General features: G+C 36.0%; 1 protein-coding gene across 27 annotated transcripts in view; it reads right to left on the bottom strand.

The window, feature by feature from the left end:
• The window catches only part of PHF21A (PHD finger protein 21A), a 131,681-nt gene that overhangs the window by 89,219 nt on the left and 22,143 nt on the right, over positions 1-20,319 (bottom strand). For 13 of the 27 annotated variants that reach the window (XM_056494047.1, XM_056494048.1, XM_056494050.1 and 10 more), the window contains 4 exons: positions 11,237-11,277; positions 7,360-7,495; positions 3,108-3,140; positions 928-993 (listed from right to left, as the gene is read on the bottom strand). In XM_056494047.1, the coding sequence (XP_056350022.1) occupies positions 928-993; positions 3,108-3,140; positions 7,360-7,413 (153 nt within the window). In that variant the 5' untranslated portion in view covers positions 7,414-7,495; positions 11,237-11,277. Of the gene's footprint in view, positions 1-927; positions 1,015-3,107; positions 3,141-7,359; positions 7,496-11,236; positions 11,278-20,319 lie in introns of all 27 variants that reach the window. The other 14 variants (XM_056494045.1, XM_056494046.1, XM_056494028.1 and 11 more) reach the window with 3 other exon arrangements.

Genomic DNA, 20,319 nt, shown 5'->3' with positions numbered 1-20,319 from the left:
TGTTAATCACTGTCTGTCCATTTTCTTAGGGATAGTGATACTCAAAACAAAACACATGCAGCAAGTAACAGATGAATGGAGGTATCTAGTTGTGACACTCATGCATTTTACCAATGCTCTAAAATTTTTCCCTCTTCAAAGGTCTAATCTATTGACCTTATTTTGTTCCATTATTGACATACTAAGGAATACAATTAAGGGACTACTTAAGTTGGTTAACTAGGGATGGGATAGTGTGGTGTATGAGGGGTTTGAGCATGTGTTGCTCTTTTATGTTTTTAAAAACAAAAGTGAGAACAAGTTTTGTAGATATCTCAATATTATACATTTTTCTTCTTGTTATTCACAAGGCCCATGTTCAAGTTCAACAGTCTTTCTCTTAAGCATTCAGTTGTAATTATTACTCATACTTAAAGCTGTCAAACAGAATTCCTACCAAATGGCAACCATAACATAATTGTGCTATAATTTACCATGGTAAAATTTTCAAATTGTTGATTAAGTACCCATAACTGACATACATTTAGGTGGTCTTGACATTAAGAAAAATTCCAGCATACTCACCATATACACAGTGGACCTACTAAGTCAAAATCTAGAAATTTGCCTAAACCAGAATGGTTGAGTTTAGAAGATCCAAGATAATAAAGAAAGTGATAAAATTAATCTGTTTTCCCATCTCCCTTTAATATAAATCTTCATTTCAATACAAGAAAAATTGCTACAGATTCCACTGATTAAACTAGTTTCTCATTTGACAGACTCATAATAATTCATCCTATCCTTTGTTAAAAAAACCAATAAAAATCAAAAATGTCTGGTTGCCCATGCTTATTTTTGCACTTAAAGATTTAGCAGCTCTCTTGGAAGTTAGGAAAAGAGACATCTTTAGAGCATAGTGTTAAAAATACATCTCTGTTTCCTTACCTGTTTCTCACTCAGAGCTGTGATTTTGGCTTGAAGTTCATGAAGTTGTTTCTTCAAATCAGCGTTCTGATTAGAAAGAAAAAATATCTGTGAGAAAGATATTCCATTTGTTAACAAAGAGTAGTAGCAGGAAGGTGGGTTTTTTGTTTGTTTTGTTCTTGCATAGTTACTACAAATATAGCACCTCTGGATGTAAAGCCAATAAAATTCAAATGGCTCAACAAAGCCTTATTTAAGTTGCTGAGTGCAACAATAATCAGAGGACCTTTCTAGCACTCAGAGAGATAGCCCAGTTTGGAAAGAAGATTTCATTAAAACATCCATTAGTGCTTATCACATTATAAAGCGCATTTGTACACTTCATCAAGTTTACAAATTAAACAATAAATGTTTGTTAATATGTAATATAACAGTATCATACTGTATATAACAGTACACTATGGTATGTTATCTAAAACATTCTCACCTATGCTACTTATGCAAACACATTTACACTTAACTGTGTAGAGTATCAAGCATATCTATTAAATCTTAACTGACACATATATAAGTTGAAGACTAATATACTTTAAGTCCTTATTTCCATGTGTGCTTATGCCTTAGACTGTGCTAAAGAGAACTACATTTGCTTTGACACATCATTCATATCAGCACTTTGCTTGCAGTAGCACTTTTCTAAGTTTCAGATTTTAAAGCCAAAAGCAACACTAGAAAGATACAGATGGAAAACAATTTTTACAAGGACTTTTTCTTTTCTACTGAAATAAAAAAAAAAATTAAAGAAACAACTGTCCTTAGTTTAAAACCTGTGAAGCTCTGCAGAAACGTGACAGGAAATCAGGTTTTCCTTTATTTTTCTCTTTTCCCACTTTTTTATTCTCATTTATGTTGTGAAGCTTTTATACTAGATTATTCAGGTTTAGTCTACTAGGCAGAAATATTAAAACATAAGACTAATATCATCACTTCATGCATATTCCCTATTTTTGTAATCCTCCATTTTTGAAATGCATTTTGATCTCATATTGCACATAGCCTCCGACTCCAGCAAAACCAGATATTTACCAGTCATCCTCCCTTCTTCTAGATTCTCCTTAACAATTTGGGATAAAAACGCATTAAGAGCGTTGGAAGCAGGGACCAGATTTACTTTTCCTGACTCTAGGAACTTTGCATGGCTGCTTGCAGCATGACCTCACTTTCAGCAAATATGAACTGAAAGCAAACTGCTCTGCAGACTAATTGTTAGCAGACCTGCCCAGTGAATAAGAGCAGCAGATCTTACCCAAATCCCATCAGAATAAGAACGTTCAAAAAAACACATTTCCCAATACACCCTGCTTAACCCTCCCTGCCAGAGGTTTAACTGCCAGTGTTATTAAAAGCTGTCTTCTCACTTCACTGAGCCCAGAAAAAAAGAAGTACATTCATAAAATTACAGGGCATTTACTACTGTATGGGGATGGAAGCTCTTAACAGCAAGACTCAAGTGAGCGGCCTTTATCCCTCTACTCTACATTTCAGACTGGTTTGAGAGCTCCACAGAACTCCCCATCAAGCATCCAGGAATTTTTAATTGCTATACAAAAAAACCCAAGGACCTTACACAGTCATTGGGAAAGGGATGACTCCTGCTGTATATGCAGGGAGTCCAGTTATCCAACTTCAGTAGCTCTGAAACTTCCCAAGGATAGGTATCCATTCTATGGCCACTACAGGGCTGGTAAGGCACCCAAGGCAGGCAATCTGAACACTAACTCAAGCTATACCGTTTGGACTGAATTTCTTGGATAGAACATTCTCTCTCTTCTTGTACTGCAAACTTTCTGATACTTCAAAAAGAAAAAAAAGTTATTGTGAATAATGACAACTTTTGTAGAGAGCAGCTTCCAATAGAATCAGAAACTTACTGCTCATCTGAACTGCACCATAGTCCAGAAAAGTTGCTTGCTTTAAACTATTAGGAATATGAGTCAAAAAGCTCCATTATAACAAGAATTTTGGTTTTGTTTTAAACCATCCAACAGTCATTGTCCAAAAACTTATGAACAAGTTTTCTTCTTAATACTGTGTTAGCAAGTAAGAAGGTGATCCAGAAATAACTAAAATTCTCAAGTTTCATGCACTGTTATTTCCTGCATTTTTAAGTGATATTATCCAATATAATAATAAATAGTTACCTGTGGATCTTGCTTCATTTGGGCAACCAATTTCTAGAAAGAAAAAAAATGCAACAATACAATGAAGATTTTTGTTATAAATCTTGTTGAGCAATTAAAAATTCAGTATTTTTAACAAACCTTTGTAAAAGCAAAATATTTAATTTACAGCATTTCAGTAGCAAAGTCTGGAGTCCAGCATTATAACACTTCCAAACCCATTCTATTAATACAGTAAAAGTACTGTATCAAGCCATCACTTCTGCTTCTCCTAAACAGCTCTTGAACAAGTGATGCTTTTTAAAGACAATTTAAGCCAGCTGGGTAAGATAATCTAATAGTTGTGTCTCCTCTGGAACTGCTGCCCTCTTTGCTTGAGTCCCAAGAAATACAAACCACAGATAACTGCTGCAGGCACAAAAGCTGTTTGTATATTCAAGGGCAGAATGCTTCAAGTACTAAAGCTCTTCCTGTGTGTTGGCTTGGCTGGTACCAGATGGAAGACCCATGTTCAGAAGTATCCTTGCCACTTTTCTCCCTCAGAAAGAGATTGAGATCGTTGCAGAAGAGATGCCCTCCACATCCAAAGGAAAACAGACAGATTGTTACCATTCACTATTCTTCCTCCCTCACTTCCTTCAGGCAGCTGCAGGAGAATGCTGTCTATTGCTAAGCAAGGGAAAAGTTACCAAAGAAAACCAGAGCCCAGAATGAAGACACAACGTAAACCAACTCCTAAAAACTCCTAGTACCTTTTTAGGTAAATTTGTAGAAATTTACATCACTAATGTTTTCAAAGACTATGATTTAGGTTTAGTAGCTACTAACACACATTCCTTTCATCGATCTGCTTGAATTACTTTTTGAACCAGGAAAACATTCTAGATTCTGTGACCACAAGTTCCCAAGTTAAATTACAGGACTCTTATGTAAAAGCATGACCTCCTTTTTCTTTTGAATCTGTTCCCTTACAATGCAAGCATGAAGGACTAATACAATTATGAAAAACCAGAGATGACTTGAGTCAAGAGGAGTTGGAACCTGGACTTGATGACCCTTACAGATCTCTTTCAACTTAAGACATTGTATGATTCTATGGCTGCTTCTCTATTTAGCTCTTTCTTGCATTTTTCCATACCACATATGCCCCCATCAGTCCTCACTTCTTCAGATTGAGAGACTCCTCATGCACAAATCATTCCTTTGCTTTGTTCACTCTTAGCACTCTCCATAATTCTCTGGTTTGTCTCTAGCATCTGGAGACAAAGTTTAAAACTACAACTACATACAACACTCAAGTACTCCGTACTGCAAAAACTCCTTCCACTGTGCCAACAGCCAGTTCACAGCCTGCTATTACAGATGTAAAACTGGGCCTGTTTTTCCAAAGTGCATCACTTGGCATTTATCTACACTGAGTATTATTGTTTCATCATGCTGCCATTCAGCATCACAGGAATGCACTTAGCTTATTTTTCCTTGGTGCTTCCTGCCACATTGGAGCTTAACAAGCAACAAATCTGTTAGTTTTTATATAAAGTGCTCCCGCAGACACAGTCATAAGACAATACAGTCAAAACTGTAAACTCTACACAAAATATTGGTAAATTTTTGGATCACACAGTACTACGTCATGCAATCCTAAGGAAAAAAAATTATTCTTAAACATTAGCTAAATTTAAGGTATTTTAAAAACCACTGATCTTTTTGCCATGAAATAAGAGAACGACAAGGATGCTTTAGGTTCTTTCCACACATCACCTTGAGGAATCATCTATGAAACTCAATCCTTCTGTAAGAATAGCTAAATATAAGTCCTTTAACACCTCTTGTGATCAAAACTATGAAGATAGATTGCTTCAAACTTATCTTAATTAAGTCAACACAGTAGCAGAATGAACTACTTAGACTTGATGCATCTCTTTTCAGGACAAGCAATATAGTCTTGACATGGAAGACATTAGAATATTCAAGTTGTACACTCATATAGAAGTGATCTGGTCACGTGTCATTCATAGTGGATTCTCTGACCATAGAAAGTAGACAAAAAAGTAGCTTTTATTGAATAGCTAAACACCTTTTTTGGGTTTTTAGTGGTAGATTTAGATACACTTTGGCAAAGCAGCATTATGAAAGCTTCAGCCAGAGTTCTGGAATTGAAACAGAAGAGGCAAAACCCACTTGCTCAGCCATGTAAGCAGTCTCAGGCAACACACTGCATCAGGAAAACGGGAGGGTTTGGCTACAGAGCTGAGCTGAATTCCTTATGCTCATCACAGACACCTGTCCACCACTTCCAACAGGACAACAAACCATTGACTGTGTGAGTGTTGGCAAGCTTTGTTAGGGAGTCCTCAGAAAAAGAAATACTAGAGAAGTAAAAGATGACAAGAGACAATTCTTCATAAATCCTGAGTGAAAAGAAGGAACATATTATATCTCTTTAGGTCACAAAATTCAGAGCTATACAAGAAAGTTCAGGCATTTCATTTGAAGATTTTTTTTTTTTTGGTGCCAGAACCAGTTTAATTTCTATCAGTGTGCGTGCTGACAAGCAATAACCACACAAGCACAGTTCACAAAACCTTTACTGAAGCACCCAACACTTTGTTGCAAGTGTTAATTTCCACTGTAAATATATAGATTTTTTCTTAGCCTTAATTGTAGAAATATATAGCATCTTGAATTAAAAAAGACAACCTTCTGATATAATGGTTCTTCTAGTTTCAGCAACTAAAACCAAATCTAATTCTTGTTGATTTTTTTGTGCAGAGCTCACTTTTAATGACAACTGGGCAAAGTTAAAGCAAAGAAAGTCAAAAACCCTACCAACTTTAAGCTGCTAAAGAAGGATCTTTTTGGACATTTCTCAGTCTTCATCCCTGTTCATCAGTGTCACTATGAAAACAGATGCTAAAGATTATTCAAAATTCATAGTCTTAAAATTTTTTGTTCACTTGGGCATAAAGGGGAATGAAGATGCACACAAGGGGTAAATGCTGTCATACAAACACGAACGTGATTAATATTTTGATTGCTTTACAGTAGTTAATACTTGAAAAAATTACTTACTGGCCTTAAATATTTTTACGTCTGCAGCAAAATGCCATTGGTAATTTCTGAACTTCCTTACCTCCAGAACAAAAACTTTATTGAAGTTTTGAATACAAAGGCCTTGGAGTGACTGAGAACAGCAAAATACTCATCTGTAGTTCTGGAAATCCATCCTTAGCTTTTTCAGGTTTTCCTCCCTGGCTGTAAGTTGGATTTTGTTAAAGCAGACATAGCTTGACTTTACTAATCCACCCAATCAAGTTCTTGCAATATGTGCATCTCTGCAGCAAGTACTGAACAAGCCATATAGATCACATCTTAGACAAGTCACCAAGTAATTTTTCGAATTTCCTATGATGGACTACACTGATCAGTTACTTATCATATATTTCTTTTATCCCTGTGTAACAGTTGTGAGTTTCAGATTACTGAAGAGCATCAGAAATACTTGGAGAATTGTGATTAGAAAAGGTCTCATTGTTAAATTTAACATTTCAAGTTGGCAGCTAGTCTGTAATAATGGCTGTAATATGGCTGTAATAATTTTCTTCCAGTAGTTAATATGCAAATGACCTCCTATATTTACTAAATTAGGTTTTAATATCATTAGTAGTAATAGTTCATCACTGACATTGTAAAACAATGGCAATCTGCAATCCCACTGCCACATAGTATTGAACAGGTTGCCAAGCAAAAAGATCCAACAGGTAAAAATTAACAAAGCCCAAGCACTATAACACTTTGGCTATCAAAAATATCATTTAGAGGCTACTAAAGTAAAAGATATTCCAGAAGAGAAGTGCCAGATTAAACTATGTAGCACTAAATACATTTCACTTCAAAGACCCTCCACCATATTTCTCCATTGCCAACTAAATACTGAAGTTGGCTTCAGAACATCAGAAAAACCTTCCAGACTGAAGCTGAACATGGTTTTCAGAATGTTTTCATTACTGCTACAAAATACTAAAAAATACTAAAAAAAAAAAAAAAAAAAAAAATTTCCACCCACAGCTTGATATGTAGATTTTTCACATTTGCTAAAAAACAACAGGTGGTCAGGTCAAAATGGCGAGTATAAAATTCTGAAGTAGTTTCAAGCTTATAAAACAATTATTACTATAGCTGAAGTCCCATTGCTTAATGCTCCCGTTAGTAGTAATACTGTCAGCAGTACTAATGCTGCTTTTGCTTTAAAGCAAGGAAGTATATAAATTACCTGGTGAACCTGAATTTCCACTTTCAGAGCCTCCTGTAGAGTCTGCAGCTCCATTCTCTACCTTCTCCACTTTTTCTAGAAGTGTCTTTGCTGATTCCAGTGCCTTTAGTTTCTGTTTTCCTCTTTAACACCAGTCCTATAGAAAAATAAAGGGTTTGTTCTGGTTAGTGAAGGAGAAGAGTTAATTTGAAAAAAGGAGATTATAGCACAACAGGAATTCAACAGTGAACTATATTCAAATGCAGCCTTCTAGCCTAAATACAGTCAGTCTTTTGAAGACAAGAAATCTGCAGGCTCTACAAAATGCCTGCCTTGGAGTCATTTAGCCAAATTTGTTACTTCCCACATATCCCAAAGTTGACATACTTATCCCTTATCTTAGTTTGCAGGCAGCTATTTCCTACCAATATCCTATTGCAGTTGCATATTAAATTAAGAAATTTAACTACCGACAATGTTTTAAAAATCTGCGTAGATGAAAACTTATTCTGGAGAACAAAATTCAACAACCACAATAAATAGTTAAATTGAATGTACTGCATTAACACACTTCCATGATACTATAGAGGCATTATTAGGTGGGACAGTGTGCATGTTATTTAACACAAGAACATTAATATATTAATAACTCATTGCCTAAAGTTTGTGCCAAGTTAGTAATTTCAGTTGAAATCTGTTCTGAAGGAACAGAAGAGTGATATTAATCAGCACAAGACATTTTAAAAAGATTAATTTTATGATCTTTCTAATCTTGGAAATCTACTTGTAGATCATGAGTAAGAAGTTTAGCATCTTCATTTGTACTACAAACAAATTAATATCCCCAATCTCTGACATAGAAAAGCATCATCAAACAAACTTCTGAAAGCTCTTAACGCTGGACAAGAGTTGTTGTTTTTGGTTTTTTTTTCAGAAATATGTTAAAAGTACCGGCTTCTGAAACAGGATTCTCATATGTTCAAATCACAGTGGAACCTCTATAATAACATCCATGAATACATATACATGAAAGTCACTGGCAAACATTATATAGTGATTTTTACAGTCACTTCCATCCAAATACCACAATTAAGGAATTGCTGGAGTGTTAAAATAGTTCCTGTTTTTTACTATTTGAAAATTGCTCACAATCATTGCACAGGTGTTGTTGCGAACTCAGAGGCCTTCCTAATGAGACTACAATGTTTTCAAAAGGATCCTGACAGCTTTGATTAGACATGCAGGCTGTAAAAAGAGAGTAATTCCCATAAGTTAAAGAACTTTATTTTAATGTTGTCTCACTTCAGTAAACTGAAGTAGTGGACAAATTTGTGAACTCCTGAAAATAAAAATGTTGAAGGTGTGTTTTGTTTTGTTTATTTATCATTTATCTTTTCAAACAGAATTATATTACAAAAAGAGAAGACTATAAAGGGGGGTTAAAAAGCGTTATATTTAAACTCTTTGTCCGTGTTGTCTGCTGTTAGCTTTAAGTTGCTTATTTAAATAACAAAGGCCTGATCAAATTTTCTAGCCAACACATGAAATGACCTTCTGCAAGGGCCTCTCCCACATGTGACACAGATGAGTGAAAACAGCTGCCTTTGCAGCACTAGTCTCTATAAAACTGTAATCTGTATCAAGGGATACATGGAAATTACATATAGTTCCCTGTCCTATTACCACAAACAGTAATGAGAAAACAGAATCACGGATTATTACTTTCACTTACTGACAAGAACAATTATAGCATGCTTCAAGTCCCTACCACTGCAGTTTCAAAAGTCATGCTTCAGAAAACCACGTGGGAGACTGGTTAATAAAACTGGATCCCATTGCAGAGGCTAAAAGTCTTTCTAACCCTTGGAAATTCAGTTTCAGGGTAAAGACAGGCAGATATGGTCAGTTTCTTTCTCAGAAGGCACACACAATGAATAGTTCGTATTGCTCTGTAGCTACATGCTAAGTTGAAAGTCGAGTGCAGAATAGCAAAACAGTTATCTCAACTGAGAACATAAAAAATATCCATCACTTAAATATATGTAACTGTAAAGTCCAATACATGTTCATAGCAAATATATGGTATTTCTGTAAGAGAACATATAATGATTGAGCAACTTCTATTAATGCACAACTTAATTTGACATAGAAATTGTAGTATTGATGGCTCATAGAAACTAATCCAAGCTAATTGCATTTATGCCCTGAATAGCTAGCAAGATTTCTCAAAATTAGTTTTTAAGAGGTTCAAGAAAAAAGTGACACTGCCTTGCAGAAAAAAAGTAGTTGCTCAGCCTAGCTATGTTTATAGGGGTATAAACACGAAAAAAATATATTTGATTTAAAAGTTTGGTGAAGTTGTCAAATTCTGAACATGAAATGCATACAATTGTTTCTTTCTAGAACACATACTTGCAGCTTCCCTTCCCAAGAAGGAATAACTAACTATTCAGTTATCCCTGTCTAGAATTTCCCCGAAGTACCCTATACACACATACAGTGTTTAACAACCAATACAGTTTAAAAAAAACAAAAAAAGAACCAAAATAAAAACCAAAAAACCCCAAATCATTCCTTACATCCAGCAAAACCAAACTGCTTTTTTCTGGTTGACATTGAATAATGTCTATAAATATCTGTCAGGGCATCTGGTTAAATATTGCTCATACTTCCTTTGAGAGGAGGTAAAAAACTACATACGTGGTTATACAGTATGCCAGTGCAAAGACTTTCAGTATTTTTGAACTTTTATTCTTTTAGACTGAACTTAAAGGGAAGATTTAAAAACTTAAGTTTGGTAGCATTATAAACTACCTATAATACTACATTCAAAGAGGCATAAAACCACCTCTGAGTGAATCATAGAATATGGTGCATTTTCCACTTTACTTTTACAGCAGTGGAATTATTTCTAAAATAAAATAAAAAGCTTGTAGATGTCTGAAACCGCATGGATGGCTTGGCCTGCAAAAATTCTTTATCTCATTATTTTTGAAGGAAGACAAGCAAATGCCTTGCTCAATGCCAGAACTGGTGATTTCCAAAAGGAAGGCATAGGATTCAGGAGTACATGCACCTCTTGTACATCCAGACATACTTCCAAGTCGCAGCCAGGAAGAACACTGAGCAAGAGGTAAATTAGGCATTTTTGGATGGATTTCAACTATCGGAGGCAGCAGTCCTCCATTCAATTTCTTGCTGGCATTCATTTATTACCAATAATCACTTATTTCTTAAGTGGTTGCTCCAAGACTTATAATTTCATACTCAGGTAAGTGCCCCAATGCACTGCATATAGACTATTTAATATTCAAAGACTGAATGAAACTTTTAACTCTACAATAATCACATAAGTGCATTCACACTTCTGTTATCTCAATTAAATACAATCTACATGAGAACCTCTAAAATATCACAGTACTATTTCAACAATGGCTATTTTGGAAGCTACACTAGAAACACAGCTGACAAGGCATATATATTTATATAAACAAAGGTAGGACACACACAAAGCCATGAATGCCTTCTGTGTGTATGGAAGTACTCAGAATAACTCAGAATTTTAGAGACAAGTCTTTCTGAGCCAAAAACCCCTTCAAATAAATTTGGTTTTCACATTACACAGGAAAAAAAACCCAACTTAATAATATTATTATTTTTGAGTAGATGAATTTAAATGTCCATTGTCCTTGGGCCCAAATCTCAGCCTTACAGAGATTTTATTTATAAAACTGGGGCTTCCATCAGCAACATTTAGTTTTTAAGATTTAATTCCTGAATATAAGAATAGATAGAATTTCAGTTTCAGTAACCATCAAACTTTTCCAGGAATGGAGTCCAGCTGTTCATATCATCTATTCTTAGGTAAGCCATTTTACCCTTGGGAAGAAGTACTTACCAGTTTTGAGTAAGTTATCCCTTTCAGCTCTCTACCCCCTCCTACAAAAGAAAAACAACAACAACAGAAAAAAAAAAAAAAGATAATTACAAATATTTAAACTAGAGTTTGAAACAAAAAAAAAAAAAAAATATTTGAAAAGTTGGAGAGGGAAGGGCTGGGATTTTAGAAAGGGGTTTTTGGTTGTTTTTTTCTTCAGGGGAGTTGGAATATTTTTTTTTAATGCTGAAGTTAACTATAAAACACCACTTTAAAAGAAAATCTATTTGAAGTGGCAGGGAAAACTAAGGAGACCTACCATTTTAACCTGGAATAAAATACAAACTATTACTGTTACTAGGGGAAGAAACAATTAGAGATACAAATTTTTGTACCTCTGTGCAAGGTCAATGTCACCCTCGCACAGAGTAAAGGCCTCTCCATTACATTTATTAAGATCTATATCGTAAGCCCTGTCAGTTGCCACAGCTAAATGTGACGAGGTTACCCACCCTAGACGTTTGCTCATCATCTCTGCTAGAGGTTACACCAACACCAAAAGATGGTAAAGCAGGTGATAGGTCAGCACAGTCACTAGAGCTCAGACCCCAGAGTACTGCTGGGGACTGAAACAAACAGCAGCATAAGCCAATATGGTGAGACACGAAGTGTGGAGGCCAAGAAGGAGAACTGCCCACTACGCTGCCTGGGTCATGGTAGAACATTGTGCAGAACAGCAAGGTAATACCTCTGAAATCACCACATGAATCATAAAAAAACTCATGAGTCAGAGTTCTAAAATGATAGTTACAATATAAATAACTCATATGCTCAATTGCTTTGTCTGATGCTAAAAAACAGGCTCCAAAATACTCCCAGTTTTCTAGTAAAATACTAGAATATTAGCACATTTGAAGCTTTAACTTCACAACTAACAAGATCTTTGCAGATGTTTCTATCCACACGTAAGTCGTCAAGAGGCTGTAGTTTAAGCCCCAGTCTTACAGAAAGATAACAGCAGTCGAAAGTCACAATCATCTCTCACTCCCTGGAGACCAGCACAAGTGGAGGTTTTCCATTTACTAACCAGCAGAACTGGGTGCTGAGGACCACTAAGAACAGAAAAGGGAACAGGAAGCCTACTGCTGGCAGTAACAGTATTGCCAGTCTCCTAGTCTCAAATTTTATTGTGCATTTTGAACCACAGAATATTACAGATGATGTCTAATTTTAGAGCAATTTCAGGTTAGTTTACATAACATCCAGCTGCTAGCATGATAGGTTATGAACTGGGAAGTATGGAGTGATTTGAGGTTGTATTCAAAGTAAGTACACTTGCTCTGGATACTGCAGAATTTTAAATATGTCATTTTTGAGGGTGCTGAAGAAACAGGTATTATTCTCCCATAGACTCTAGTGTTTCTTCTTGGTATTAAAATCCCTTTTATCATCTCCACCTCTCACGATCAGTCAGTCACTTAATATGTCCAGAAACCTACAGAGGAAGCCCTTTCACCATGCAAGTACTAAGTGCCCTCTTCAACAAGCAACTACAACTCTCTGTCCACTCTATTAATAAAATAATAATAATAATAAAAAATCTCACTGCTCTAGATTATTGCCTTTGGAAAGCTAAACAAAACAGTCAGTACTACACATCTGCAAATGCAGTCTTAGAATAAATAAGCACGCTTTTTATTTAAAAAAAGAAAAATATCAATTTACTTGTAGCACAAGTACACACAACCTGACAAGAAAGCTGTCACTTAAAAATAACAGCAACTGTTCCTTCCTTCCTATTTTCCCCCCACGTAGAGACTCGCCTCCATAGCAGGACCATCAAGATGGAACTGTGCAGAAAAAAGCTGCGCAGTTACAAACCTTCAGATTGCATTTAATCTTGCTGCAACCCCAGACTCAGAAGCCAGGTGCTCCCAAGGACAAAGTTTAGAACATAAGGAGTTTAATCGTGACTATCCAAGTGAACCACTGTGTTGCCTTGGAGAAGTCACTTAGAGAGGACTTATATAGGGAGTGGAAATACATTTGCATCCTCTTCTGTACATAATTTACTACAGGCTTTTTCTAAATGTTTAGAACAGTTAACCTTTGAATGTCAAATCTCTGGCAACACAAAATTCTGACCTCACGCAGGTATACTATTTTTACTAACATCCCTGCCTCGTTAATAGGGAGGAAAGCACAAAAAATGAAGTATCAATTGAATTTCTTGTCATTCTGAACTTTTGATTTGCATGGCTTTTTAAACTCAACTTCTAAGTCTTATAACAAATAAAAAACTGGTTTCTTCATAAGCAATGCACTAATGAGAGCCACAGAAAATTGTGCCTGATACAGGCCAGTTTTCTTAAATAGACAATTGAGACAGAGAAATGAAGAACAAATACCCTAATATTGGCAACCCCAAGCATGTTAAACAGATTTAAGTTTTCAACTGCTTTAGCATTTTTATAGTAGAGAACAGCATACGACCAACTATATCTGTAATCTGGTTCTTGACAAGTTCCTGTATTTGTGGATACTGGGAACAACTGGAATAGTATTAATGAAAAAGGGATAAAGTCTGCTCTGTAGATGAAATGAGGTTATTTCCTCATCACAGCAAAAGTATAAACAGAAACTCACACTGCCTCTCTCATTCTCACTACAAAACACATTACAAAGTTAAGATTAGACAGCTCACAATCACTCATATCAATAGAGAAGTCTGAAGAGTTTAGCATTATATGGGATCTCTAACAAAAACTTCAACAGCAGAAATGTATACAAAATCTCAGCTATCCATTTTTCTGAGGTAGCCTTTTGAAGGCTCTAGAAACATGCTGTGAACGGTCCAAGGCAAGAGCCTGCAAGGTTAACTCTCAGATTATTACAATATATTCTGCAATATTTTGGGGGTTTTTAAACCCCAGGTCTGGGAGTCAAATGAAGAGCACTGCCTTCTTCCCAAAATACATATATGATCTGTGACTAGAAAAGTTACTAATTTCATGGGACGGTTATGATAAAACTAAGATCTCAAAACTCCTGTGTTTAAGGCTTGATAGCACCTGAGGACATTAGAAGAACACATGGTAGTGGAAACATTTTAGCATACAGCACCTGAAGGTTTAAGACTATTTAAATACTAATTATCTGTATATTAAGATGTCTGGTTATAACAATTAGATACTTATTACTACCTTCAAGTTACACAATAAAGTTTATGCTACTGTAAGCAGAGACTAACTTGGAAAAGCTGTAAAGAATTAAGTGTCATGTTCAGCAAGTTTTTCTTTAAGTTCTTCCTAACTCTAGAAACTAGCAAATGTTTACTTGTCAGACCATGGAACTCTATACATCCATATAATGTTACAATATTTAATTATGTATATTTTACTTTTTGCCAAAAGGATCTTGGTCTTGTTCAGTGCACAGAATGAACTCAGAAAAAAGAAAGGACAGGCAATTGTGAATCTGATATTCTTTCACATTTCAGAAAACTGCTCTAGAATATGAGGGTAAAGCATTACTAATTTGTGTGTGTGTGTGTGTGTATGTGTGTGTGTGTATGTGTGTGTGTGTATGTGTGTGTGTGTGTGCCTGCACAAAATTTAGAGTTTTTTCTCTGGACTTATATTTTTTTATATGAACTCCTCAAAGCAACAGTTCTCCCTCCTATATTTGAATGACATCCTGTATATAGAGAGCACTCTATTGCTATCTTCTCAGAAAACAAGCCATAGCAGATACTTTACTGTGATTTTCAAGTCAGCAACTCATATTCCTTCACAGGGCAGGATTTCTGCGGTCTTAAGAAGACCAAACACAGGCCAGACAGAGTATATAACCAATTTCAAATTACATTATTATTAGGTTCATGTTTCAATGACCATCACTAGCAGCACTGGTGCTGCTGCGTCTGTGGTAAAAGCCTCCTTTGTGCCAGTGCACAGAATCTGATCTTCCTCTTGTGCTGCAGCTGGGAGAATTCCCAGTCAGCCCCAGTAACACATGCCAGGCAGGTGGTAAAGGGACAGGATTGCTCAAGATAACTGAGACTGAAGTGTACAAGCCATGCCTTCCAGCTTGTCCATCTGTACAACTGCTCAGTTCTCCTCTTTCCTTATCCCCATAAAACACTGATAGATGAACTCCCCTAAACTGGTCAAGGAGCCTGGATTTTCTGCTTACGCATGCAGACAATTTACAGGATTCAAACTACAAACTTCAGTTCTACCTAAAAGTTCTTCTGCTGTTATGATTCACCACAAAACAAATAGAGTTTGGACTTTAACACACCTGAAGCTGACTTCACTTGGGCATAGATTGCTTCAACCCTCCCTGAAACACTTTATAAAACCACCAAACTAAGTTTAAATAGAAGTGTGCAACACCATCGTTTGTCTTTGCAGAAGCAGTACTATATTTAACACATAGAAAATGAGCTAGAAGACTTGTTACAGTTTTAAAAACTATCTCTAGTGTAAAGATAAGACCACTTCACGATCTGATTCTTAAAATATCAACCAAAACTAGCCATGGCACCAAACATGGAAACAGCTGGCAACAGTTGACAATTACCCTCTTAGCTCTTGTCCTACAACTACAGCTCCATTGGGCATTAGTAACTTTTCCTGAACACAGTCTTCCCTAGCATCTTGGGGGTGGGATGGAGTATGAAATCATACTCTCTGGCAAAATGATAAACGACATTTGGCCTAGTAGAAAGTCAGCACAAACATGTTTTTAAATCTCAAAATCACCTCTGTCACTTGAGCAGATTCGAGATATGTTGCTCTACACTCTTTACCCATGCATAAGCCCCTCTTCTTTGCACAGTCTTAAACTACTTCTCCTACTTCTTGAATCAGAGAAGCCTCTCTAACCCATTAGTAACCATTAGTAAGCCTGGCAGATGTTCTTTCTGACTTGGTATCAAAGGTTCCACATTTAACCTAACAATTAATAAAATTACCAAGAATGAAATTCTCTCTCCTTTTTGCACCCAGACACCAGTGTGCAGGGACATTTTACAGCACTGTTGCATTCAGTAGTTCCAGTATTGCAGAACCAGTAATTCTCACTTTGCTCAGTGAGTTCCTATTCACCAGGTTCAAGGTAAATACAAAATAATCTTATATGCAGTGTGGCTAAATTCCTGTTCATGTAAAAAAAAAAACTTGCAAGACCTGGACTTTTACTTCAGTGAATTTTTAAAAACACTATTTAGCTAAACACACACCAAGAGAACCCTCAGTACTAATTAGATCTCTGTTTTACTAACAGTGCAACAGCAAAGTTTCATATTTGAAGTAGGGAGCTGAAGAATCTTTTGCAAAATTAAAATATTTACATGATGTGAAGGTATAAATCAGCAGAAGGGAGAGTTTGGCATTTGTTTCTAAAATTTTTTTGCTGCATTATTCGATATTCATTCCATAAAGTTGCTGGAAACATGGGTTGTTTGGGATTTTTTTTAAAAAAACATTGTGTAACAATTTACCTTCAAAAATATGTCAGTTAATCTGATAAATCTTAAAATTGTTATGAATTATTTTCAAGTATTTACAAAGTATATATACCACTGGGAAGGAAAATAAGATGGCAGGTCAACAAAAAATGGAAGGAGCTGTCCCCTCCTAGCTGTAATAGCCCACTGTTTGGTCTCAAAATTTCTATGAAATGCAAAGGGAAGTTATTTGAATGTTTGTGGTTTATGGTTTTGTTTTGGTTTTTAATAGCATGTCTAGCAAAATCTGTTTATTAACCTATATTGTTCTTAACCTGTGTTGCAAATTTCTCATTCCAGTCCCTCAGAAGTTCCTGCCTTCCTTTCGTACTTCAAAGACAAAAGACTGCTTGAGAAAAAGGGGACGAAATGGAGTCGAGCGGAGGAGAGAAGACTCTTTCTAGAATGAGCACACACCATAAATCCTAATAATTTATTTAAAGATAAAGATGCAAGGAACAAGAAAAATTAAGAAAACTCTACCCCAGTACCTGTTAAATTTTTCCTCTGAAATTCCATTAAGAAAGGAGGGATCTCTGATTTCTAGTTTTATCCTGTTAAACATGAGAAGAAATTTCTCATTGAGTGCCAAACCCTTTTTCCCCTCCAAGCAACCCACTTTATCTTGAAAAGAACTGGCTTGTGGGAATGATACATTAGTGAGGCAGAAGTGCCTTAAGAGTTTTGGGAAGAGGTCCAGAGTACAAAAGGGGATCTGGGTAGTGTTGCGAGACTACAGGCATGAAATGCAAAACTAGAGGTGCCTCTGAGTATCACTGGAAGTGCAACTGCAGAGAACCTCAGGTATGTGCACATCCTGCTTGTACAGACTATTCTTTGAATTTTATCTATCTGCCAGAGACGTTCAGAGGACACAAAAAAAAAAAGCAGAAGAGCAGCCAACGCCTCAACAACACAGACATGATACTCAAGGACAGCCTTGGCCTTCCATTTCCACGGGGAAAGAGGTGCTGTTACCGCAGTCGGCCAGCAGGGGGAAATGCCAAACAAGTGAAGGAAAAAAAAAAAAAAAAAAAGTTAAAAGAGAAAACAGTAAACATGAGGAATAAAATTCAACAAACGACACACACATCCCCTCAGCTGAGATGGAAGGAAGAGATTCTGCTCTTGGAGAGGGAAAGCATGAGAAATGGAGTATTATATGACTCAAAGCATTCTTCCAGAATTTAGAAAGGAAACAGTGAAAGTGCAAGAACAAAACACAAGCAAGTAAAGGCAAGCTTTCAGTTTCGTGTTAGCACAGAGTGACTGCAAACCAAAGTTTTCTTACATCTAGCGTTTTAATGAAAAGCAAAATATTGTGACTAAACAACTGAGAGAACTAAGCTGAAAGATTATATATTTTTAAAGGACTACCCAACATGAATGTATGAATTAATTTATTTAAAGTGAGCACACATATTCTAGAAAATCATTCTGCATTACAGAAGACTTCATATTACATTTATACAGAATCCCAAGAGTCTGGACTTCTTTTTTTTTTCCCTTCTAAGAGATTTCAGAAGAGCAGGGCTCCAATTAAGAGACCCTGAATTTCCTTCTACCTTATAAATATTACCTATACAGCATTTCCATGCCTACCAAGTATAGTGAAAACTACTTAATGGAAGTGTCAGTTAAGTGAATAAATCTGTGTTAAATGCATTTTGATGAAGGGCAATTGTATGTAACACACAAGAAACAGACACAATTCCACAATGTATTTTAAAATTAAGAAATAAAAAAACAAAATGTGATAATTTGTTGAACAAGAAAATTTAGCGAGCATTTGCAATAAAGAAAAAAAAACCCAAGTCCTGCAATCACAAGGGCTTTCTGTTTAAAATATCACTGGCTGAGAATCACAAGGAGCAGCAGTGAGATTTTCAGTGACAGATTTAGGGAGAAAAGCTACACAAGCTTCTACTGGTGTTACTGTTCCACAAATATCAGACAAAAGCCAGGTACACATGTAATAACACGTGAACATTAAAAATGCAGGTGTATTTTGATTAGTGATTATATGGCAGGGTACCTTAAAATAACAAGTAATCTTTTATAGTTTCGTATTTTTAAAGTTCTTTCAAAATCAGATGCTGTACTTTCAGTAAAACTCTTGTCTCAATGTGTCCATGAAATCGAAATGACAGTTTGCCAAGAATGCACAAGGAAAGTTTAGACTAACGGTATATCAAGAGACCTAAGTGAAGCCTAGTTCTGCTCAAAGTTTATAGTTCTACCTTCAGTTTCTTTATTATTTAGCCTACAAGCTAAATAACACTCCCACAGTCAGCTAATCTAGCTGACCAAGGCGCTCTCCTTCATTCCCTCTGCCAGCTGCAAGGTCCTACCTCCAGCAGTCCCCATCTTTTCCAGGAGGAATGGTGGGCGAGGGGGCATCACACTCCACAAAAAGTTGAAGTGGTTCACAGATTGGTCAGGGGAACATCATGAACAAGCTTAAGCAGTAGAAACACTGTGCTGGCAGCAGCAGGGACACCATCCTTTCTTCCTTCAGCAGTTAAGTTCCAGCGTGCTATACTGGGTACAGTACTGAGCACTTTGCTGATTCTTTTCAATTAAAACAATCATCAAGAAATGACCTTTCACTTTCCCCACGTGGTCAGAAATTTGGCTTGTGAGTCACATTTTCAGTGACAGAGTCACATTTGAACATCCCTTTAATTTTGAAACTGGAAGACCTACATGACATCTAGGGATAAAGATGATCTGAGTTTGGCAGTCTTGATTCCTTTTTGTTCTGCTTGTTACTCAGGCAGAATAGAAATCACTATTATTTTCTGTGCAACCTCATTATGGCACAGGCATTCTTTAAATATTAAGATTAAGCCAACCTATGCTGACTTGGCTATGGTCAACTTCCATGTCAGTATAGTTCAACAGGTACTGGCCCACACTTAGTCCGTCATAATTCTTACAATAAATTGGATTCTTCAATTTAATTATTTCATAACATGCATTAAAAAGAAATAATTTAATGTTTATAAGATACAGTAGCAAAAACTTGAAAATTAGCTGATAATATACATTCTTGTATTCTGTATTTCATGATACTTAAAAAATACTTACAAGAATATAGGAGTTTGCTTCATCTTATGTAGAGCTTTCATTTTACAGGAAGCGACATGGCTCAAAATGAAAAATCATTCATAAATTCTTGCCTTTACAACACTATAGATCACTTGCTCTAATATGTTAGGCTTCAAAATTATTGCCAAAAGACAATATGAAAATGATTTGTTGGAGAACAGATGTTCACATGAAAAAAGTATCAAAAGAACAATGGTTTGTTTCTTAATCTGTCTTCAGATTTTATGAACAAGATGAAAAAGGTAATGCTTCTCACCTGCTAAAAGTGATTTTTTTTTTTCCAGAGCAAATACTGGCAATTTAATTTCACAAAGTTCTACGTAAAACAGACACAGACTTCTGTTGATTCTGTCGGGTGCTCTGAACTCTGAAAAGGTGTCTGGGACCCTCTGCTGCTACCAGACAGGTATCACATTTTCCTCTCCTTTTGACTACAACATCTGTTCTAAGTACAGCCTGCTTGCATTTAGTAAAAAAACAT

Source organism: Oenanthe melanoleuca, chromosome 5 (genome assembly GCF_029582105.1).
Source record: "Oenanthe melanoleuca isolate GR-GAL-2019-014 chromosome 5, OMel1.0, whole genome shotgun sequence".
Taxonomy (NCBI): Eukaryota; Metazoa; Chordata; class Aves; order Passeriformes; family Muscicapidae; genus Oenanthe; species Oenanthe melanoleuca.
The sequence above is the reverse complement of the archived record's forward strand: the minus strand, read 5'-3'. Positions and strand labels throughout refer to the sequence as shown.